We start from the raw sequence: 25,873 nt of genomic DNA on the forward strand, positions 1-25,873 counted from the left end.
GAGGTTATATTCTCTATCTTTGGTCACTCTAGCCCTAAGTGGAGGTGCTAGGGTTTGATTTCTGCTCGTTCTGTCTTCAAAGCCCTTGCTCTTTCCCTTACAAATAACTCCCTCTACCACAGTAAGACATCTTTTTGGATACTTAAAAAAAGATATGGGTCAAAAGATACAAATGTGTTGCCTCTGGACCCATCTTCCACAAGTGAACTTTCTCGTAGTTAAATCCACGTCCTATCTCTAAAGCCCTGAGCTGAGATTATCATTCTTCTATAAGTAAAGCCACAGAAGTTATTGAAAGTATTTTTTCATTCATTAATTAATGGTGGGGGGGTGAGATATGAAGGCTATTAGAACTTTTTCAGTCTGTATATTAATTAAAATCTGTTATCTGTTCTTTATTTATAGTATAAAGATGCATTTATGAAAGCAAATCCTGGCTACAAATGGTGTCCTACCACAAATAAGCCTGTGAAATCCCCAACACCCACTGTCAACCCACGAAAGAAACTATGGGCCTTCCCATCTGACTCTTCAAGAGATTTGCCAAGCCCCAAGAAAGCAAAGACTGAAGAAATGCCTCAGCTAAACTTTGGAATGGCTGGTGAGTTTAGACATTATTTCAGTGATTCTTTTTAAGGACAAGGCAATACATTTAGGTAGTATTTTTAATGAAATATATATATATATATGTAATATATACATAGAAGAGAAAGAGAAGCAAAATTTATAACCAGTGTGAAGCAATGCAAAGATATAGCATATCTGAAAGCTTTGGAACATGACATACCTAGAATGTGTATGTATAATTAAAGGCAGTGTGGACCAAGTAGTAGAGTCATTGTATATATATGTGAATTTCTGACATTGACATTATGGAAAGGCAGACAGGGAATTTTATGATGCAACAAAGTAGCTTACCCATACATACACATTATTAAGCTGTGCCAATAAGTATCTTAGTTATTGTGGGTACTTAAAAAGCCGTAATTATGTTGATCATCTGAGGGATTTGAAACATCTAGGACAAGAATATGAACAGTTCAGTCACAAATCTGAGATGGATCTGACAGCTGTTTCTTAGAAGGAGTTCCCATCCTGCCTCCACACCCCCATTCCTGTATGAGCCAGGCAAATTAAAACTTCCAGACGGTCCCATTTGTTATGGGACCTTTAATACTCTCTGGGTGGTAAGGAATGCTAAAGCATTTATTACCGTGAAAGAAAGTACTTCTATTCATTCTGCAAATGGCTCTGTCTTCCTGGCTATTGCAGTGCAGTAATCAAGAGGGAAATTTTCCAGGATGAAATTGGGAGATTGGGCAGGGTGGAAGCTGTGAAGTTGGTGTTGAGCTAAATGGTTCCTATTTCATTATTATAAACAAATTTTCTTCAGAATGAGAGCACTGAACCATTTGCAGTATGGAGAGCCTGGGAAAGGAGGTTGAGCAATATTGTGATAATACTTTTTTTTGTTTTTAAATGCAGTTTTACTGAGAAATAATTGACCTACATTGTTGTGTAAGTTTAAGACATAAAGACTGATGGTTTGATTTACACATATTTATTGTGAAATGATTACAACAGGGTCAGCTGTCTCCTCATACAGATACAATAAAAAGAAAAGAAAGGGAAAAAAAAGGAAGAAAATTTTCTCCTTGTGATGAGAATTCTTAGAATTAACTCTCTTAACAACTTTCCTGTTTGTTATACAGCAGTGTCAGTATAGGCATTACGTTGTACATTACGTCCCTGGTACGTACTTACCCTGTAAGTAGAAGTTTGTGACCACCTTTCCTCCAGTTCTTCCTCCACACTCTCTCTCTGCCTCTGATAATCACAAGTCTGATTTCTTTCTGTTTTTTTTTAAATTTTTTTCTTTTTTTCTTTTTTCTTTTTTTTTAAAGATTCCACATATAAGTAAGATCATATAGCATTTGTCTTTCTCTGACTTATTTCACTTAGCATAATGCCTTCAGGGTACATCCATTTTGTCACAAATGGTAGGATTTCCTCATTTCTTATGGCTGAATAATATCTCACTGTGTGTGTGTGTGTATATATGTATATATAATTATGTCGTCTTTATCCATTCATCCATCAATGTTCACAAGTTGTTTCAATGCACACATGGAACATTTTCTAGGACAGACCATATGTTTAGGCCACAAAACAAGTCTTAGCAAGAAGACTAAAATCATACCAATGATCTTCTGACCACAATGGCATGAAACTAGAAATTAAAAACAAGAGGAAAACTGAAAAATTAAAAAACACATAAAAATTAAACAACACTCTACAGAACAACCAATGGATCAAAAAGAAATTAAAGGGGAAATAAAAAGTTTCTTGAGAAAAGAAAATGGAAACATAATATACCAGAATTTGTGGGATACAGCAAAAGCAGTTCTAAGAGGGAAGTTCATAGCAACAAATGCCTACATTTAGAAGCAAGAAAGATCCCAAAGAAACAACCTAACTCCATGCCTTAAGGAACGAGAAAAAGAACAGAGCTCCAGTTAGCAGAAGGGAAATAATAAAGATTCGATCAGAAATAAATGAAGTAGAGAATAGAAAAACAAGAGAAAAGGTTATAACCAAACTAAGAGTTGGTTCTTTGAGAAGATAAACAAAATCAACAAAGCTTTAGCCAGACTAATCGCAGAAAAAAGATGAAGGACCCAAATCAACAAAATTATAAATGAAAAAGGAGATATTACAACTGATACCAGAAAAATACAAAGCTTTGATCATAAGACACTGTGAACAACTGTATGCGAACAAACTGGACAACCTAGGAGAAATTCTTAGAAACATGTGACTTACCAACACCAGATCAGTAAGAAATAGAAAATCTTAATAGACCAATTATGAGTAAAGAGATTGAATTAGTAATCAGAAAGTAATCAGAAGAAAAGCCCAGGACCAGATGGCTTAACTGGTAAATTTTACCAGACATTTAAAGAAGAATTAACACTAGTTCTTCTCAAAGTCTTCCAGAAATATCAGAGAAGAGGGAACACTCCCAAACTCATTTTACAAGGCCAGCATTATTCTGATATCAAAACCAAAAAGGGATACTACTAGAAAAGAAAACTATAAGCCAATATCCCTGATGAATATAGATTCAAAAATTCTCAATAAAATACTAGCAGACTAAATTCAGCAGCACATTAAAAGGATCATTCACCATGATCAAATGGGATTTATCCTGGAGATTCAGGGATGGTTCAACATAAATCACTGTGATACATCACATTAATTGAATAAAAAGAATCATATGATCCTCTCAATAGATACAGAAAAAGCATTTGACAAAATCCAATATCCATTCATGATAAACACTCTTAACAAATTAGGCACAGAAGAAACATACCTCAACATAATAAAGGCCATATATAACAAGCCCACAGCTAACATCATACCTAATAGTGAAAGGCTGAAAGCTTTTCCTCTTAATATCAGGAATAAGACAAGGGTGTCCACTCTTACCACTCTTATTCAGGCATGATACTGTAAGTCCTAGCTAGAGCAATAGGCAAGAAAAAGAAATAAAAGAAAAAAATCAGAACTGAAAAAGAAGTAACATTATCTGTGTGCAGATGACATGACATTATATTTGGAAAATTCTACAGACTTAACCAAAAAACTATTGGATCTAATCAATGAATTCAGTAAAGTTGCAGGATACAAGATTAACATAGAAAAATCTGTAGCATTTCTATACACTAACAACATTTTCTGAAAAAACTAAATCGATCCCATTTACAATAGCATCAAAACAATAAAGATACTTAGAAATAAATTTAACTAAGGAGGTAAAATACCTTTGAAAACTACAAGACACTGATGAAAGAAATTAAAGAAGACACAAATAAATGGAAAGGTATCCTGTGTTCAAAACAATACTACCAAAAGCCATCTATAGATTGAATGCCATCCCTATCAAGATTCTAATGGCGTTTTTTACAGAAGTAGAAAAAACACTCCTAAATTTATATGGAACCACAAAAGACCCTGAATAGCCAAGGAAATCCTGAGAAAGAACAAAGCAGGTGGCCTCATACTTTCTGATTTTAAGCTATACTATAAAGCCATAGTCATTAAGACAATATGGTACTGGCATAAAAAACAGATAGATAGCCCAATGGAACAGAATCGAGAGCCCATAAATAATCCCAAACATACACAGTCAACCAGTATTTGATAAGGAAGCCAAGAATACCAAATGGAAAAAAAATCATCTTTTCAATAAATGGTGCTGCAGTAATTGGATATTCACATGTAAAAAAATGAAAATGGACCCATACCTTAAACCATAAAAAATTAACATGAAGTGGATTAAAGACTTAAATGTGAAACCTGAGACCATGAAAATCCTAGAAGAAAACATAGGAGTAAAGCTCCTTGACCTACGTCTTGGTAATGGTTTTTTTTCGATACGACACCTAAAGCACAAGCAACAAAATAAAAAGTGAACAAGTTAGAGACTACATTACAAAGCTTCTATATAGCAAAAACAAGCATCAACAAAGTGTAAAGACAACCTACAGAATGCTAAAAAATAGTTCTAACCACATTTCTGAGAAGTTAATATCCAAAATCAATAAGGAACTCCTACCACTCAATGGTAAAACCAAAAAACACCCAAGTAAAAAGTGGGCAGAGGCGCTGCATAGACATTTCTCCAAAGATGTACAAAAGACCAACCAGGTACACGAAAAGATGCCCAACATTACTAGTCATTAGGAAAATGCAAAATAAAACCACGATGAAATACTGCCTCATGTCTATTAGAATGAACATCAGAAAGACAAGCAATAACAAGTGGTGGGGATGTGGAGAAAAGGGAGCTCTGTTGCTTGTAAATTGGTATAGCCACTAAGGGAACACAGTATGGAGGATCCTCAAAAAGTTAAAAACAGAACTCAGTTAATTCAGTGTGTAGTTTATAACGTAACAAAGTATGTGGTATTGTCATATGTAAACGCTAAGAAATGCAGTCTAAAATAATGGCAGCATTCTGAGGAAACACAGTCTTCAGGTGATTGCTGTGTAGGAGTCTATGGTAGAATTCTAGGTAAAGCACCCCCCAGTGATGCTCCTACATATCCCAGAAGAATCAAAACAGAGCTCTGTCCTTGTTTAGCTGTCATTGTACAATTTTCGTTTCACCTTGCTTGCTAGCAGTGTTGGTGAGCTCTCTGGACTTCCCAAATTGTATCAGTTGAAGTGTTTTATAATAAAACATTTTATCATCGGGGCCATAAAAGAGTATATGGATGATGGGCTGCCAACCGAATTCCTTTGATTACCATTTGTCTTCCAGGCCTTTTTCTCCCAGTTCTAAATATCAGTAGGTGTTTTTCATATAATAGCTCTTCACAAACCAATCATAATTGTGGGTAAAGCTATGAAAGCTTTGAGAGCTATGAAAGATGTTTGTTTTTAGCACCATATTTGACAGTTTATTAATCTACCTTTTGTACCTACAAATCAAAAATATGAGACCTAGACATCAACCAAGATACTTACAGGTCAGCTTTACAAAAACAATGTTCTTTAAAGTGAAACAAAGAAGGAAAACACCTTCTTGAGTTTGTGTCATTACGTGAGGCTCTGTGACAGATGTCGGTAATCCACGGTAAGGTCTTTGTTAAGCTAGTGTATAGTGGATAGCATTGTTCTAAAATTTCCAGTTGTGCCTCTTGCAGCTCAATGAAGGCAAATGGATTTGCCTTTAGTTAAAACATGGTGCTTAGCTGTTTGAATCTAGGGGATCCTCATAGGGCCTTGAGAGGACAGTGTAAGCTTTTCCTCAACATGGAATCTATTGTTTTTCCAGTAGTCCTGGTCACATGACATTTTGCTATTTTGAATAATCCCAAAGCAGCTAAATGTATGATTTCCAAGAAGAGAAAGCTGTGCAGAATTTAGTACAGGTCCTCTTGGTAAAGAGAAAGCAAAGCATGCTATGTGCATATTTTTGATGTTTCTAGATAACATTGTATAAATATAAATTAACGTAAAGGATGATGGTAACTTTTTGGTCTATGTTTTACTATGTATACAGCAAACTTCTGGCAAAGTCACATTGGTATATAACAAATAGATGGTCATGTAAGCATGTTCCTATTTTACTTTAAAATTTGAACTAACACATTTTTTATTTCTCTTAGAAGGCAACCATCCAGTCCTCCTGATCTCTGAATGACAGCTGCAAAAGTATTTAGCTACCCAGAGAACCAAATTAAAATTTTACTTTCTGCTAAATTCATTTCCCCCTCATTTTAATTTTAAATAGATTAAAATGTCTATTTTACCAAACACAGTAGTTCTTAAACTTCACATTTAATTAAAGACGGAATTTTTAAGACAACAACAAAGAGCCTTGCCTCATCACAACAACCAGAGTTCCCGTGTATTCCATATGTGGCGTCTTCCTGTGGGGCTACTTTCTAACATGGAGCTGCTTCTTGACCACCTGATCATTGGGTGACCTGTGTTCCCTTCTAATAGCCTTTCCTTCCTTCCTTCCTAAGATTTTATTTATTTATTTAATTGACAGAGAGAGAGAGAGAGAGACAGCCAGAGAAGGAACACAAGCAGGGGGAGTGGGAGAGGGAGAAGCAGGCTTCCCGCTGAGCAGGGAGCCCGATGCGGGGCTCGAACCCAGGACCCTGGGATCATGACCTGAGCCGAAGGCAGTTGCTTAACCAACTGAGCCACCCAGGCGCCCCTTCATTCTTTCTTTTTTAATAACTTCGGATTCTTCTTTCAATTTTTAAAAAAAATTTGACTGTGTATAAGATGTGATCAGAGTGGCTTCATGAGTTAAGACAGATCGTTTCCAAAGATATACTTAAGTTCCTATCTTTAAACAAAAAAGAGGGAAACCCCTCCATGTCTTCAGGCAGCAGTATGCCTGATTCTCACTTTCAATTGAGGAGAGATTCCTAAAATTAAAAATGCATTTATATTGGACCTGTGTGCATGAGGACAAGCACTGAGTCCCCAACCTTAAGGGATATAGGTTTCTTATTTTCTTTAATACTTGTTTAGTCATAACCCTGGGTTGTAGATCTACTGCTTTGCTGTTTTTATTTTGTCTTTTTGTTTCTGTTGATTATTGAAGGAATGAAAACAAAGGCCTTCAGTAATATAAAAAGGATTCACTTTAAATCCAAAAAGTATTTCGAGGAAGCACCTGACTATACCCCTAAGATTTAAAATATCAAAAATACATCATTGTCTAATTTAAATTTGTTTGTGAAAGTTTTCGAGAAAGATTATTTGAACAAAGCCCTCTAGAGTTTGGAAGACTCATTTATAAAATTTCTCTCTGTTCTCTCGTTTCTCATATAGCCTGGTACTTTTTATCCGTCCTAGTTTTCTATAGTAGAAATAATAATTTGAGAATAAGAATCTCAAACTTCTTAGACATCAAGCATAAGCAAATCCATTGAAACTTGCCATTCATTAAGGCAAGACACATCACATTAGGAGATAATACATATTATAAACAGCTGTGGTATTGAAGAAAGGGTTGTGTTGAAATGGGACAATAGGGGGATTTAAAAGGCTCACAAAAGTAGGAGTACTTACATATATGCTGGATTATTGCTGTATGAAGAGTTTTGAAAGTTTTCTATAACACGTTATATATGGTTCTGTTGGATTTCGAGTCTTTGTTAACAAGTATTCCTTTTTGACTCTGTGTGGATTATATGTACTTCATGCTTGTAAATTGATGATTTACTTGTTTTTGACTTTTAGATCCTACTCAAATGGGAGGCCTGAGCATGCTGCTTTTAGCTGGAGAACATGCTCTTGGCACACCAGAGGTAAGCTAGTCCTCATGCTGGGGCTTGAAAACACAGACATTTGTATTCTTTTCACGCTCTTAGTTCTGTAGTTTCATTGTTTATAGCTCATGAGCAAACTTTATCTTTTTTTTTTTTTTTTTTTTGTCAAGATCAAAATTTTTTTTTTTTTTTTTTTTTTTTTTGGTCAAGATCTATATGTGCTTTGTATTGTGCCTTGAGTATAACAGAAGTGGTATAAATAAACCCAATAGGATGCAAATTAAGAAGTTAGGAGCAGATTTTTGAGCTTCTGTGAACCTAAGAGAAAGAAATGGAATGTACAGATAATTAGCATTTGCCACGATTGTGTCATGGGTCTGTAGCGTGGGTCCTATGATTCATTCCCTCTATTCATAACATACCCTACTTTTGTGATGTTCTCTTGTAGACTTGCTAGTGAAAAGATGAGAGTTTAACTGTCAGTTTCTCTGGTACCTGAATAAATCCAAACTGCTGTTTTTGAAACATGGCATTCCAAGATTGTTTTATTCTTTAAAATGGAAAATTTAAGAGGACCCAGGCCCTCATGACCTTGGTTTTATGATCTCTTATTTCCTTGTGGTTACTGGGCTGCTTTTACAAAATATTTTAGGTATGGTTTTGATGGGCAGGTCATAGCAGTTAACCATGCATAGTTTGCATTTGTGGAATTTCTCTCTTTTCCAGTCTCATTTAACAAAGGCCAGACAAATTAACCTGCAGGTCATGTTATTTTACCACACTGAGGTACCTGAGATGGAGACTTTTCAGTCCCAACCAGAGTCACTATTTATCAAATAGCAGTCAGCTCAATTCTACTGAAGATATATATATATATATTTTACTTTTTTTTTAAAGTTATGAGTATGCCCTACAGAGTACAGTTGACTCCTATTCAAATAGTGATTTTAGAAGATACCATGTAAGATATTTATATCACAAAGGCCATTATTTTTTTAAAAGATTTTATTTATTTATTTGACAGAGAGAGAGAGACAGCGAGAGAGGGAACACAAGCAGGGAGAGTGGGAAAGGGAGAAGCAGGCTTCCCACAGAGCAGGGAGCCCGATGCAGGACTCGATCCCAGGACCCTGGGATCATGACCTAAGCCAAAGGCAGATGCTTAAGGACTGACCCACCCAGACCCCCTTCACAAAGGCCATTATTACGTATAGTTTACATTTGGGATCCATAGTAGTTGACTATATATTCAATTTAACATAATTATTTTGACTCCATTCAGTTTAGGGTAGCAAAAGAATGTGTAAACTGGTGTACTGGCAGTTATTTACATTGTACTAATCTTAAGCTGAAAAAAATAAACATGTCACTTTATACCTTTGCATACTCATTATTCAGCATGTTTTTATTTCCTAACACAATAGAATTCTCGGAAATCATTTAGCTTTCTAACACATGGCTACCTAATAGCAATCAGACTGACTCTCACTTAGGTATAGAGTATTGCAAGCATGTTCCAAAAGGTGGATGTTGGAATAATAATGCACACTTGACCTTTCAACACAGTGTGACTCATGATTTCCAAGAATGTACTATATTGTGAAAGTCAACATCATCTTTTCTAACAGATTATATTATAATGGTGTTTTCTTCCCAACTTCTGTTACCATTCTTTCTAACTTCTTGGAACACATGTAAATAAATAAACATCTATAGAACTTACAGATAGTCAAAGAAAGGACTGCCTTTTTCCCCCCTTTTTGCTTAAAGTTTGCCTCCCAGGCTCTTTTCAGGGAGAAGTTCTCCCTTTTAAGAACAGCAGGTTTTTGACCTGCGTAATTTAAACAGTGGTCAACTTTTTATTTGTGAGGAAGGGGAACTGTTTTGAGAATACTCAAGCTAAAGAAGTTTATAAAGGTAAATTACTTAGAGAAGGGAATCTATGCTAGGGAAGAAGTTGCCAGCAATTAGGTCTTGAAGAACCACTTCTAAGGATACAGCTCTTTCTTCTTACTTCCTACTTCTCATCTCAGAGGTATATTTAGGTAACTAATCTTGAGATACTGAAACAATAAAACAGTGAGTGTTGTACAAAATTAACCTGTCTAAATATGGTTCATTTTGAGAGTTCATATACATATCATCAGTAAACTTCATTTAGCATCTGTTTTCTTTGCAAAATCTTCTCTCATTCTAAATATGTAAACATGGTTGTAGAATGTTAGGGGCCTAGATACATAGACAGATGATGAACATAAGACAAATATAGCAAATATGTACTTATATTTTCCTAAGAAAATTATCAGGGTAATGAGATAAGGAAAGAGAGTTACAGAAATTTCATACTGCTGACATTTGGAACAATTACTGTGATATCTGTTTATACTATTACGTAGGACCAGTCAAATAAAGTGACATTTTACAAAAATTCTGCCACAGAGAAAGTCTAATCATAACGGCTTTTTTAAGTGCCATGACAGAATTCTTATTCTGAAATATTATTCTTAAAGGGAGGAGATTTTCCTTTGTTCATTAACCTGAAACCTAACTACATAGGAAAAAATCCTCAAAAGTCTGTATTTTTAAATGTAGAAATTTTAATATAGGTAATAGTTGTCTTTAAAAAATAATTCTAGAAGGCATAGAGGCTTGCTGTAAATAATAAATTTTCAGAATAGTAAATAATATATCTGAATATCTTGTAATATCTAAAGTAATAAAATTCCAGATTAAAAGCTTCTTTGTCCTGTAATATTTCCTGGATCTACCTGACTTGCCCTTAGAGGCTTTAGAGAGAAATCATAGGTTCTTGAGCTATCAGTGGGAAAATGACAAAGAAAATGTTTGAGTTTTCTCTTTTTCCTGAATCTTCTGATTAACTCTGATTTTGCCATAATAAGTTTGCAGCATTATTAAGTGTACATTTGTACATGCTACTGTTATGGAGGCAGGCTTAGTTTTTAATTGTGCTTTTTCTCTGATGAATAAAGGGGATGACATTTATATTTACAGTTTGTTTGGTTCTTTTATTTTTCACATAAATGGTTAGCCTTGTATTTCCTTTATATCCAGAGTACATTGAAATGCATTAAACTGCTTGTCATTCATTTATGGATGAGGAAGCAAAATAGATGTATTAGCAGGACACAGGTAAAGGAGTGAGCCGCCCCCCCCCCCCCCCAGCCCCTGGCTCAACGTGCCACACTCAGCTGGTCTCTGTTGAGACTTGGTGAAATGTAAACATAGAAATCTCACTAAGAAATACCCCATAATAGTGAGGGAAACAGAAAGAATGTTACCAATGAATATGAAATTTTAGCAAAGATATTTAAATCAGAAGCCAAATGGAAGTTGTTTAATCAATAAAATACAGGATAAGGATCAGCTGAAAATAGGCCTGCAGAGGGCTGCAGTGGAGGTGAGAGGCAATCTGTTCTACATGACAATCACATTCTCATCAGACTCTGGGAAGAGCGAAAGAGAAGGCAGTTACATAAAGAGAGGTAAGCCCTTACATTTCATACCAGGGAGTTATTATCTAAAGATGAAAAGGCAATGAATAAAGTTTATAATTATTATTTGATCTAGAGTTTGGAGAAATGATCTCCAGGACTAAAAATTGTCTATCCTATTATATTTGTTACTTCAATAAAAATGCAAAGCTAAAAATTTAAGAAATAAAGGCAGGGAGTGCTGCATTTCAGAGACTATGAAGGAGACCTGTTGCTCGACACATAAACAGAGAGCAGCTTCGGTCAGTATTGGAAAGGACCACACTCAGTATCAGGGCTGAGTCAGTGCCAGAAAGTCCTGACTGGAACAGAAGGAGGGGTGGTTTGGGGAGTAATAGAAAATGTAGTAAGTTAGGCAGAGTAATCATAGCTGATGGGAAGGTTTGGCAGCATCAGTATCTGTTTAGTTGTGATGGAAGGCAAACCTTCAAACGTGTGGAAAGTGTATTAGATGTTAGGTCTGTGATTTTAGAATGCCTGGTTCTTTTATTGGAACCAACAGACAGGACAGTAAAGTCATGGTCAAGCCACTTTTTTCTTGCCTTCCATCCTGTAAAGTGGAGCGAACAATAATACCCACTTGCCTCTAACTCCCAGGACATCTGTGAAGATAAATTAAAGCCTGTAAGGCAGTTCCAACTCTCCTGAAGAGCATTCTTGCAGGTACCTGGTATTATTACTCCATGCTGTTCTAGGCATTTCATACGTAACTTGAAAGCTTAAGTTCTATCAGGCATCAGTCCTGCGGGATATCGTGTGCGTTACTGGTAGCACGTGCATGTGCACGCACACGCGGCCCCTTGTCCATCGAAAACTGGTAGGAAATTGCAGTTGTAATTTATTCTCTTTCACTAGGTGCTCAAGAAGGAGACAACTTTTTAATACCTGGTGGAAATTACTGTGTAGGAAGTATGACTTCAGCAGAGTAGCCGAGTTAGCATGAAAGTTAGTGGAGAAGATGCTAGCAGATGATAGTAACTTCCGTTATTAAGGGACTAGACAGGTCGTATGTAAGAACTGAACAGTGTAGGAACTGTGTGCTGTCTTTCACACATTCAGTCATATGGCAAGTATTTATCTAATGCTTTACTACATGCCAGTCCCGTCAGGGAACAAACCCAGGCACAAGTCTGGGTCCTCGTGGAGCTGATGATGTAGTAAGGTGTAGGGTTTTATACATAGCAAATTCTTCACATGATACTTCTGACTTCAAAGGAGGTTTCATTGATTTTGTTGATCACCATCTGCCTGTTCAAAAGTAAAAAGGTTCATATATCCAAATTTCTATATGATTAAAATTTGAAAATATTAAATATATTTTGTTTCATGTTTATAACTTCAGTCTCTCACCTCCTCCAGGGAGCTCTTCCTGATTGCTTGAGCCAAATTTGATTCCTCTTGTTTCTGATCATTGCTTTTACTGTCAGTATTACGCATTATAGCTCTTGATTATATTTAGTTGTATTCTTTATTATAAACTCTGTAATAAAAGTCTTTAAAAATGTTTATTTCTCATTGTATGTAATGTGCAAGTCTTGATTCATCCAGAAGACCTTAAGCAACTTGAGATGAGGAACAAAACAGGAGTTAAACTGCAAGGCTTCTCACTTGCTTGTAGAGTAGTTACTGAACTTCATTCCCCCTACTGTTCTGAAATGCATTACCTAAGAGTAACTCTTGATCTCCACAACAACCCTGTGAGTCCTTGCTTCACAAGTAAATAAAAAAAAAAAAGAAGTAAATATTAAACCATTAAGTGAGGAAGTGGAAGCAGAGAAGGGCTAAATAACCTGCTCAAAGTTGTGCAGCTCAAAGTGCAGAACTGGGGTTTGAACCCATGAGAACTAGCTTCAGTCTCCCTGCAGTATCAAGGGGCCTTTGTGGTTCAGTCCCCACCTGACTGCAACCCTGGCCACTTCTCCCCTCTCCCATGGCGTCCTGTGCTGGACCTTTACAGGGCCGTTTTCGTGAATGCTTTCTGGACCAGGCACTCTGCTAAGCACTTCCATGGATTATCTCATTTCATCCTCCAACAAGCCCTTTGAGGTTGGTTTATTATTATTATTTATTATTATCCCCATTTCATAAAGGGGGATAATCTCTCTAGGCTAAAGAGGTTACATAGGCTCTCCAAGGTGTGAGAAAGTCCTAGTGCCGGGATTTACATTATCGGTCAGGCTCCCGGGCAACAGTAGGCTGTTAGTAATTAAGGTTTTGTGGAGTCAAAAGTCACAGATGGATTGTTGGTTACTGTTGGCTCTCCCAACCCTTGTGTTGTTCGAGGATCCAGTGTATTTGTTAAATGAATGAAAGATTATGTCCATATTTTAAACACTGAGTTTAAAGTTTAAAACATACAGATTTTGATAAAATTGAAAGTTTTTACGTGTCTTTATTATAATTTCTGACATCAGTGAACTAGGGAAAATTATTTTCTCACCTGTTGGTACATTTGAGCCAGTTTGAAATGTGCCTTTCTTAGGCTACTATTTCACTGTGCTTAAATGCACTGAATTCCACCCCCCAACTCTTACCCCTACCCCTTCAAAGCTTTCATTCCTTTCTCACAGTTAACTTCTAAACATATCTCATGAGGAAATATACTATATTGACATTTTACATTAAATAGCAAATGGGCTTTTTGAGCTTTCTTCCTTTCTGGGTGAAGTCACTGTTGACTGCCCATTTTCATGGGAACTGTTGTCCCGCCCAGCCTCGTCCACGTGTCAGCAGCGTGGGGCTCAGAGAATCCGGTCCTTTTACCCAGCTTGACTGACAGGCATCTATCCTTGCTGAGTTCCCAGGCCACCCTGCTCCAGAGGGTGATGGCCTTGCCTGGGCTTCTCAGTCTCCCAGAGATAGTTGGGAGGGGCGGCGGGGAAGGTGGGCCGCACGTGAGCCGGGATCAGAGGAGGCTGGAGAACGAGAGGATAGACCAGAAGGGTGCTGGTTGCTGCCGTGCTGTTGCTGACAGCCTGTTTTATACCCTGTTGCGTTCTGTCTCCATATTGCCCATGAAGAAGGCAGAGTGGCACATGAGGAACCAGAGGCAGAAGGGGGCTGTGCTTTGTCCCAGCTGCTGTGGCAGTTACTTGTAGACATGGCCTGGAGTCCCTTCTGGACTTCCATACTAGTGCTCTGCCACATGGCTTAGAATGATAGGAGAACTTCACTCACGGCGAGCAGAAGTTACCCCGGTAGCCCTGGGCTCCGGACTTCCTGCTCCTTTCAGCCAGGTGCCGTGTACTCTCGTTTTGGGGAGCGTGCGATTCTATGCGGTGTTATTTGGTTATGCTCCCCAGCGTAGCCCAGTACTCTTCTCAGCTGTGCCTCAGTCCTGGTATCAGCTAGCCAAGTGTTGTGCTTCCGTACTCAGGTTCTCTCTAACCTAATTTAGGTTTAATTAAGAGTGGCTTTATTTTAATCCTTAAAAACATTTTGAAGGACTAACTTGGATGTAATATGCTTCCATTTAATTCACCTGTGTTTAAGCACAAGTCCATTTCAGAGCTTCATTTAACATCTCCTATTAAATGCAAATTAAGTGATCACTCAGGTACTCTGTTATAGAAGAATACTTGGCAAAAGCCGCCAATTGTAGGAAAGACTGGGTCAGGCTGAATGAGAGTGAGAATCAGTTCACTGGCCCTTGGCATCACAAGGGATCTTTACACTTGAACTCTAAAACGGAATCCTCTACTCCCAAACTCTCTCCTCCCATGGAAGACAACCGTCCTGCGCTCCCCCCCACCCCATCCCCAAACCCTTTCAGTGAAAGTCTTTAACGGACCTTAGAAACCCTGGCCTTGTCCAGACCCTTTCCCCAGCCCTGACATCCTTCCAGGCAATTACTGGGGCCTGGCCAGTACCATCTCTGATTTAATTGGGGCCCCACATCTCAGCTGGTTTATTTTTTTTAACCTTCTAATTGGTCTCCTGCCTCCAGTCATTTCCCAGCCAAGGTCACCCTGCACTCCACTGACAGAATTATCGAACTACCTATCTCTCATCATGCCACTCCTCTGAGTGAAAACCTTGGCTGGCTCCCCATTGCCTTCAGCCTGATTTTTCAAACTTTGTAACAGAGAATTCAAATTTCTCTCAGTTCGATTCATCTCCCACTACACTCCCCGGCTTCTACTCTTCATCCGCACTGAGAAAGTCATTGTTTCTCAAACACACAGGGCACCTGCTTCCATACTTTTCCATACCTGCTGCTGCCACATCATTTCCACAATTCTGGTGTCTTCTCCTAGGTATATCTCAGATGTCACTGTCTTAACAACTTCTACCTATCCCAGAAGGAGTGAAGGCTGCCTTTCTGTGCTCAGAGGCCTTCCCCTGCCACTGTGTTCTGCCACCGTGCACTTACATCCTAACTGTGTAGCTGTCCCCTGACTCGGATTGCAAGCCACTTGAGGGCCAGACACAGTGCCTTAGTTATCATTTTATTCCCCAGCACATAATGCATACAAGTGGAATGTAAGCTTCTTAAAAGCAGTGAGCAGTGTTTGTGGCTGGCGCATGGTGGGTTTTTATTGAATATTTGTTGAAGGAGCTGAGTATCAACAAATGTTTGAAATAGCACGGGCAGAAATGTGTAGTTCAGATAAAACCAGTGCACTTACCTTTTTTGTTGACCATGTGTTTATCAGAATCCAGCTGTGTGGGGCTGTAGTCTTGCGCCTTGTGAGGTAGGAACAGGCTGGTGCTACTACCTAGCTTTCCAAAGCACTTCTAGTGCATCTAACTGGTGTGATCTTGTTTTATATCAGGAGGCTGGATCACGTTTCTGTTATCTTGTGTTTGCACGATGTCAGGTGTGCTTGTGGGAAAAGATACTACTTTGTTGTAATTCTTAATTATGCTAATAATTCCTCTTTCTTGGTTATTGAGAATTATAGCTAAATCAAAGGGAAGATTGGATTTAAGGGACATTAACAAAACTTTGCATTTAAAAATCCCTTTAGCTGTTTGTTTCTTGGGCAGATAGCTACACCTAGTGGCTTTATGGATTATTTCAGAGACTCTAGAACAGCTTTTGGGTTTTTTTTTTCTCCCTTTATTTAACCTCTGCTTATTTGGTATATTTTCTTTCCTCTTAATTAATGAAGTGGTATCTTTGACTCTTGTATATTCTATTTAGAAAGTAAGCTGGCCCAGCATAGGAATGGAGATTTGAGGAATTGATATTTATCCATAAAAAGCATGTTCCATGTAATAAGTAATTTGGAATACTTTAAATACAAATAGCAAGGTAATAAGGTCTGGGACCCTCTGACTAATACTTAAATAGGAGCCTTGTGTGCAAAATACTCTCTTACTTTTATGTGGATATAATCCCAGATTTCTTTACCAAATGTGTATATTTATCAGTACATGCACAAATGTCCACCTCTGCATCGGATGCCTTATTTGTCAAGCACACAAGAATGAATTTCTACATACATACATTTTCCATGTCATTGAGCCATATTTACATTCTGAGATTTTTGATGGAAATATGCCTAGCATGTATCACACACATTTCTGCCTTTTAAAAAGGCTATATTTTATAATTATCCTTATCTTGACAACTTAGAACCATAGTTATGAATATTAATTACTGCAATGAACTGAAGCCTTCAGGAGACACTTTGAGACTCTTTACTCTACTTTAATTTCTTTTAGATAGACCGCAGTGCTTTATAAAACATTTGTGTCTGTTCTTTACAGTTTTTCTGTGTTCTCCCCTCTTTTGCTGCTGTTACTGTTTCTTTTGCAGCCCTCTTCTTATTATCCCTGCTCAGGGCCCCTTCTCATTTGCGGCTTCTGATTCTGCTGTGGACCAGAGAGGCAGGTAACCACATAGCTAGTAGGAACCCAGTTCTCCTGGGCTCCTAATTTTGTGCTGTTTCCCTTACAGTACACTGAAAATATATGCTAAATCCATAGTGCTTTAAAGTTAAGAGTAACTAATGCCTTAAACTTAATGAGTAAAGAGTAACTGGATTTTGCCAGACGTCTTAGAGTAGGATGCATAGCCTTAGTGATTCTGTTACTGCTATTTTAACTATTGGTCAGTCTTTGTTGTCTGATTCCTGGCCAGGTCATTGAGATTCTTTGTATCCATACACACACAGAATCAAGTCAGTCAACAGATACTCATTGTACATCTACTATGTATCAGGTGCATGGTGAGCACAAACATGCATATATAGACTTCTTTGATTTCATAGCCCAATTAATACAACGTGTGGAGGATTACAGTTGCCTTGATAATTACTTACATTTGAATTATCTATTCAAATAGAAAGTTTTATTTATGACCATCCATTATAATGATTTGCAGAGGGTCTCATTTAACTTTAAAATTTTGTGACTTGTGTAGTTATGGCCAAATAATCTATAAACAGCACTTGAAGAGAAAGTTGACTTTTCTTCTTATAGTTCATATGAACTCTAAGTCATAGGGTAACTAATTTCCTCATAACTGGTAACTTTCTCGTGTATCATGAAATATCTATCTGAAGTAAGACTACATGTTATATAGACTTTATGCAGTGTAGTTACCCTGAATATATTTGATTCCAAATACCTTTCATAGATTATGTCACATGTGCAACCTATATTATTACATTTTAAAACACTTCATAATTTTAATTTAATCCTAGGCTTGATTTTAAATAAAATTTTTATTATTTACCAAGATACCTAGGAGCTACACATAAAGGATTTCTTTACAAACCAAGATAGTATTGATTTTTCTTCATCATTCTAAACAAAGCTATATTTTGTTCAAGTAGTCCTTTCAATGAAGGAATTCTTTGTGGCTAGTAATTTCAGAATGCACTGGCCTTCTTTTTAGGGCATTTTGTGTCTCCTTGGCTTCAAATTCTTGGGAAGCAAATAAAAACACCATTGGGCCATTTCGCATACAATTTGTCAAATAGTCAAGTGACAGGGAGCCAGTCTTTGGCGGCCATACCACAGGTGGCAAATGAATGAAAGCTTCTGCACCTTCTCTGGAGTTCATCACTGGAAGAAGGTGGCCATTACTCTTTCAAATACAAAGGTGACAATTAAAATTTCAAACACTGGTTCCTGCCCAATGACCTATGACAATGTTAGAGAAACACATCTTCAGTGTCTAATGAAGAGGTTCAGTGAGAAACTCCATTTTTAGGAACATAATCTGGGTGAAAGCTGTTTCTATAGGATTCAACCACCTAACATAATCATATGAAGCTCTTAAAATTACATTGGAAAAGGTTATACTAACACAGGAAAAATTATGTATTGTTTAAAAAAAGCATTCTTTAACTTATTACAGTATCTCATTTTTGATGAAGTTATTGTACACAACTGGGAGAATATTTATGAGTATTAGTGGTGCTTTTGCAGATAGCACTGTAGATGATTTTTCTTCTGTATTTTGGTTTTTTTTTTTCAGATGTGCAACAGTGAACTTTGATTTTTTTATTGTCAGAAAATTTTTTTTTAAGATTTTGTTTGTTTATTTGACAGAGAGAGAGCACAAGCAGGGGGGAGCAGCAGGCAGAGGGAGAATCAGGCTCCCCACTGAGCAAGGAGCCCGATGCGGGGCTCGACCCCAGGACCCTGGGATCATGACTTGAGCCGAAGGCAGACACTTAACCGACTGAGCCACCCAGGCGTCCCTGTCAGAAACATGCTTATTTAAAACAATTTTTAACTTGTTTTTCCTCTATAGTAAAAGATAACTTTTTCCCTAAGACTTCCAAACCTTGGCATTTAGGAAGGGGGCTGAGAGGACACACTGATTTAGGATTTAGAAGACATGTCAAACTTTTTTTTAGTTTATTTAAAAAATGCTTGTTGACATTGTGAGCGGGCAGTGTTGAGCATTCTTTATTAAACAGAGCCCCAGGAAGAAGATGGATGATAAACAAATGTTTATGTCTTGTGGTGATAAGTAAAAATAAGGGAATTATTGAATGTTGGGGAGGGGAGGTGTTGTTTACTTTTCTGGTCCTAAGTTCCTTCATCTGTAAAAAGAGTCAGATCTGAGGAATAACAATATCGTTCTCTCAACATTCTGTGACTCTCAAGACTTTTGAATTACATTTGGCTTCCTAAGTGATTATGTCACCCAAATGCAGAAATAGGTCAGAAACAGCAATGAGGTAAAAAAAGGAAGTGTGTGTCCTGACAAGAGTACTTGATTAATAACAGAATTTTTTTAAAAATCCAGTGGCATTTCTATAACTGTTGTTAGTAATAAAGATCGCAAATGAAGATTATAGAGCACTAAATGTTTACCCAATGTAGTGAATAGTGCAAAAGAAAATATATATTATAAAAGAAATTATTCTTAGGTAAATACTAACTTCTCTATGATTAGGGTTTGTGTATAAACACATGAACACCTAGAAAACAAGAATTTGACTTCAGTTTTATTTTCCCAAATGGTTTATATTATCAAATCCCATTTCTGTTTTCATGTAGTTAGGTGATATAAAACATTGGGGAAACATAGAACGCGAAAGAAGTAGATATTTTTTGGAATTGGTGGCAGAAAGCCAAGAGATCAGATGGGCATCGTTGTAGAAATTTCTCTTCATTGTATATTAACTTTTCTAAAATGCATTGTCTTGTCCATCTCCTGCTTTTTATTGCATTATTTAACTGTTGGATGGCACTTTGTATAAAGCTTTGCAGACTATAACTGCTGTTTTGTCATAGGTTGCCTCAGTTGGGGGAATGAAAACTATTCTCTCCTCAAATAGGAATATTTGAGGTGGCATTTGTCATCTGTTGTCTTCCAGAAACTATCCCTATGATGCCTCATACCATCTTTCTTTGTTTCAGATATCCTCTGGCACTTGTAGGCAGGATGTTTCGGAATCCCCTGAATTACGTCAGAAATCCCCATTATTTCAGTTTGCTGAGGTAATGTATTACAGTTCATACTTAATGAGAGTGTAATGTGAGCTTAAATTTAGACTGATGGCAGTAAGTTAAAGCAATGAAGAACTCTCCTTAGCTCACTTAACATAGATGGGAAAAGAGAATCAAATTTTGGAAAAGGTATTTTGGAACTCCAGAGTCTCCTAATTAAGGAATAACTTTATGTGTATAGAAGCTTGTTATTAAGTCATAGTAAATATTATTACATTTAAACTGCACCACTAATTTTTGTTTATGGATAGTAAAATTACGGATACAATTATTGTTAGAACTTAGTCATTTATTAGCTATTAATTTATCAGTGTTAAATCAGAAGGTAGAATCAACTCATGGTTGTTGGCTGTGCGTTCCTTTTTTTTTAAAGTACACTTTGCTCTTAATTGAAATGTTAGCATGCATTTGGCATTTTTCAAAGTCTTATGTCTTGTGTCAGACCTGTTTGACTCAATATGTTTCTAACATTGCTTCAGAGATGATGTAGGAAAGCATATTATCCTTAATATGAAGTCCATAAGGTTAAGACTGCTTCCTAAGATATCTTCATTTACCCTAGAACTCAATATGGAGCCATCATTAATTTTCTTAAACCTTAACCCAAGTGGTCTTTACTTGATCACTTGAATTGTCTTTTACTAGACCTTCTCTCACACTGTCATCCTTCCTTACGTTTGCCCTTGTGTTAGATTTTGCACAAAGAGCATATTTTTAGTTTCAGATTATTTTCCTCTCCAGTACCCTTTCCTGGTGGTTCTCAACATTTCATTGGCAAAACTACTATTCACAAAGGCAGAGGCCATTCCTTTTCAGACATTGTTTATTATATATAAATGCCTTGCTGATATCACCAGAATGTTAGAATACATATTTGCTCACATATTCCTTATCTGTCACTTTCCTTTCTGACTGTGTGAGATATGCTGTGAATTACAATTGTTTTGTATATTGTTTCCTTAAGAATTTAATGTCACAGAGGATTCACTCTGCACTCAATTTTTAGACAATAGTTATAGACACATGAAATAATGTTGGTCCCAACTTTGAAAGCAGACATGCTTGACCCAGTGGTCCCTGAACCTCTAAAGATCTAATGAAAACCCTAAAATTTCATGTGAAATTTTGGGTGTATTGGCATATGTATATTTTTGTGGGTTCTGTAGGACACCTAAGATTCCAAAGAGATCCCTAACTCTGTTGCTTTTATATAAAGGGTCCCTATCCCTAATCTGATATTTCTTCAGGAGCTCCCTATTCATGTGATTGACTATCTCTTTATCCCAGTATTAATTTATTTTTATTTTATTTTTTTTACTTAATCATTTCTTCCTTTTTTATTTTTTATTATGATGTTAATCACCATATATTACATCATTAGTTTTTGATGTAGTGTTCCATGATTCATTGTTTGTCTATAACACCCAGTGCTCCATGCAGAATGTGCCCTCTTTAATACCCATCACCAGGCTAACCCATCCTCCCACTCCCCTCCCCTCTAGAACCCTCAGTTTGTTTTTCAGAGTCCATAGTCTCTCATGGTTCGTCTCCCCCTCTGATTTCCCCCCCTTCATTCTTCTCCTGCTGCTATCTTCTTCTTTTTTTTAACATATAATGTATTATTTGTTTCAAGGTACAGATCTGTGATTCAACAGTCTTGCACAATTCACAGCGCTCACCATAGCACATACCCTCCCCAGTGTCTATCACCTAGCCACCCCATCCCTCCCACCCCCCACCACTCCAGGAACCCTCAGTTTGTTTCCTGAGATTAAGAATTTCTCATATCAGTGAGGTCATATGATACATGTCTTTCTCTGATTGACTTATTTCGCTCAGCATAATACCCTCCAGTTCTATCCACGTCGTTGCAAATGGCAAGATTTCATTCCTTTTGATGGCTGCATAATATTCCATTGTATATATATACCACACCTTCTTTATCCATTCATCTGTCGATGGACATCTTGGCTCTTTCCATAGTTTGGCTATTGTGGACATTATTGCTGTAAACATCAGGGTGCACGTACCCCTTTGGATCCCTACATTTGTATCTTTGGGGTAAATACCCAGTAGTGCAATTGCTGGATAGTATAGGTAGCTCTATTTTCAACTTTTTCAGGGACCTCCATACTGTTTTCCAGGGTGGCTGCACCAGCTTGCATTCCCACCAACAGTGGAGGAGGGTTCCCCTTTCTCCGCATCCCCACCAACATCTGTCATTTCCTGACTTGTTAATTTTAGCCATTCTGACTGGTGTGAGGTGGTATCTCATTGAGGTTTTGATTTGGATTTCCCTGATGCCGAGCGATGTTGAGCACTTTTTCATGTGTCTGTTGGCCATTTGGATGTCTTCTTTGCAAAAATGTCTGTTCATGTCTTCTGCCCATTTTTTGATTGAATCATTTGTTCTTTGGGTGTTGAGTTTAAGAAGTTCTTTATAGATTTTGGGTACTAGCCCTTTATCTGATATGTCATTTGCAAATATCTTCTCCCATTCTGTCGGTTGTCTTTTGGTTTTGTTGACTGTTTCTTTTCCTGTGCAAAAGCTTTTTATCTTGATGAGGTCCCTATCCCAGTATTAATTTATAAGTAAATCCTTTTGTTTAGAAGCTTGTGAAATGCTTTTCAAAAATCTAGATTGTTGATGGTAGTGGTTCTCTTCATTTCATCCATTGTCTTAATCCTCAAAGAAATATAGGTTAGGCAATTAATTCCCCTTATATAAACTCGCTATTTTCTTCAACTTTTATTGAGGGTGCATAGGAATGAAAAATGCTGTCTGAAGTAAGACCTACCCAGGACCTCAGGAAAATCCTCATGGATTCATATTTGCAATCTGTCACACTTGCACATGGTGCTCATTTGAAATGATAGGTTTCATGGTTTAACCAAAAAGAGTATAATTTTACCTTCAAATGTCCTTCAAATACTTGGTTAAATTTTATTCATTCACAGTGGTCTCTTTGTGAAATAGGATCTGGATCTTTTTCTTTTTACTGGTATTTATTCTAAAGATGCTTATATGTCTAATTATAGTGGCATTAAAATTTTCTTAATGGCTTCAGCAGTGAATAAAGTCAGTAATTCCATCAGTCTCTTTACTAATTCTTTCTCATCCCTAAACATTACTTTGATACTGTATCAACAGCTGCCTCCATGGTTTTTCTAACCAGCTTAATTTAATTAAGATGAAAAAAATGACTTCTCTGAAGAGTTATGATTAAGGTGCATCTATGCTTAGTAAGTACCCTTTGATGGAGTTGGTGAGCACAGTTACTTGAAGGAGAATACTTTTATGGGACTGGGAATGGGCTGAATTCATAATACCCAGGCTTTTTGCTCTTGTGACTCACTCTCACCCTATTTCGTAGCTGTATAGAAGTCTTGTTCACTTGGGAACCAAAATTAATAACTGACCTTGTTCTCAAAAGATCTTTGGAAAGTACTTCTATGGGGCCATCAGAGCAAACTTTTAATGAGGCTGCCGTAATTACCAAGTGGAAACAAAAGGCCTCCTAGTTGAACCAGCTGTGGTAAGGCAGAATCCTCTATCCACGGTCAGATGCCTGAAGAGTGATAGTGACAGAGAGTGTGTGCATGTATGCATGCATAGTGTTACAAAAGAGATGCTCTTCCTGTTCAGTGAGTATTGAGTTCTCGTGCTATGCCAAGCAGTATATTCTGTAGCTTTTCTTTTCATCGTAATCCTGTAAAATGGGGATTATTCTCTTCATCATTATCATCAATTTATAGTTGGGAAAAATAAGTCTCAGAAAGATCAGCTGAGCTGCCCAAGGTCATGTAGCTCGTGAGCAGTCAGCTAAGATTCAGTCCCAGATACCCTGAGCCATACATCCATATGCTTCTCCAGCACTGCTTCCCAGCTGCCTCTAAGCAGAGAACAGCTTGGGGGGAGTGGTGTAGGGAAGAGAGAGCGACTGGCTTTTCTTGCAGCTTCCAGCTTTTAATAATATTTTTAAAAATATATTAAAATAAAGCAGTTCATCTCAAGTCTCCTCAACGACTGTTTGCAGCATACCTGATACCCTACAAGAGACATGGCAAATGAGCAAAACTTGGTCCTTTGTTCTTCCAATCATCTGTTTTTAGAAACATGGCCTTTGTCTTCCTTTATCATTTATACTGTTCTTCTAAAAGGCATTAAGGGTGATGATTCATGTCTTAGTCTTTATCAGTGTCTACAGTGGAAATATATGGCAGAATCTATTAGTCTGATATGGGAAAATATCCTTGTGCATTAAAAATTACTTGTTTCCTTTCAGATATCTTCAAGTTCGTCCCACCCTGATACTCCTTCAAAACAGTGTCAAGCATCAGCCTTGTTTCAGTTTGCAGAGGTATTGCCTCTTTTTTTTTTTTTTTTTAAATGCTTATTGGGCTGAGAAACTTACTGAGCTCAGAACGGAGTTTTAATAACATATAGTGAACTTTAGGCATGCCTCTTGCCATTACGAACATAATGCACATAAGGGAATACTTAATGCTTTTTGCTGCCTTTGCTATATTCATAGTCAGAGAAGCTCCATATTTTGTATTCATTTATAAGCATTCATTAAGGAGTTCATTTAGAATAGACACTTTCCAGTAATTCATTTGTTTCATTTTACCTTCTTTTTAATTTATTTTAAAAGCTTAGAAAAAACTGCTGTCCACATCCATAGGATTCCAATTTATTAAATGTTTCCAATAGTGAAATTAGATGCTGTGATTTATGAATAACTCACAGTGGATGCAGTGGTGAATACAACCTGTTAAATCATCAGTACTTAGCTTTCGATGTGATGTAGCTTTAGCCAGCATTTTTATTAGTGCTTAATCCCAGGCTTAGATCAGGTCAGCTCTTGCAGGATCTCAGATTTCTTTGGTTTGTCAGCCAGAGAGAGAGCACACACTAGAGAGTGCTTACTTAGTTGGTGTGGAGAGGCACATATGATATGCTTGATTTTGCCACAAAATCCCTGGCCTCAACCCTATGCTGCTCGTTTCTAACGAGCATTGTAAGACAAATAATAAAGTGTATACAGGTCATGAAAATCAGATGGTGTCTGCTCTAGGTCTTTCCCCTTTTTCCTTTTTTAGTAATTCCAACCAAAAATACATATCATAAACTAAGCAGTTTTTTGAAGGGTTGAGAGAAAATGACAAGCAGGACTGTTCTGTTTAATATTGATGTATTGAATCATTTTGATTCATTTGAGTAAAAAGTGCTGCATAAACGAAATGTAAAATGATATCCTTTTGGCAGGAGAAAACCCAGCATCCTACTTTGAAAATGAGGAAAAGTTACTTTCAGCTTTTACATTAAAAAAAGAAATACTGCTTCTTCTCGGGACACTTGGGTCAACCACTGTGATGTTATGCCACCAATTGGTCTGCATAGCTATTAGGCTTCTCTGCCACAGTATTTGCTTCATTTGTTGAGGGCTATTCTAGAAAACTGGTAACAAAAATGCCATATAATACTACCATTTATGAAGACAATTTGCTTGATGAATCTGAATAAATTAAGAATTTATTATAATCTGTCATTACGATAAGCAGACTGTTATTTCCAGCCTGAGGAAATCATTTTAATATTTCCTTGCTTTCCTCCAGTTGGTGGCATCCATTTATTTG

At 37.1% G+C, this 25,873-nt stretch overlaps 1 protein-coding gene across 15 annotated transcripts in view; it reads left to right on the plus strand.

Annotated features, from left to right (window-relative positions):
• BBX (BBX high mobility group box domain containing) overlaps positions 1-25,873 on the plus strand; it is a 268,690-nt gene that overhangs the window by 182,514 nt on the left and 60,303 nt on the right. For all 15 annotated transcript variants that reach the window (XM_032406469.1, XM_032406474.1, XM_032406468.1 and 12 more), the window contains 4 exons: positions 406-601; positions 7,774-7,841; positions 20,144-20,224; positions 24,520-24,594. In XM_032406469.1, coding sequence (XP_032262360.1) covers positions 406-601; positions 7,774-7,841; positions 20,144-20,224; positions 24,520-24,594 — 420 coding nt within the window. The remainder of the gene's footprint in view (positions 1-405; positions 602-7,773; positions 7,842-20,143; positions 20,225-24,519; positions 24,595-25,873) is intronic.

This window comes from Phoca vitulina, unplaced genomic scaffold (assembly GCF_004348235.1).
Source record: "Phoca vitulina isolate PV1807 unplaced genomic scaffold, GSC_HSeal_1.0 scaffold8, whole genome shotgun sequence".
In the NCBI taxonomy this organism is placed as follows: Eukaryota; Metazoa; Chordata; class Mammalia; order Carnivora; family Phocidae; genus Phoca; species Phoca vitulina.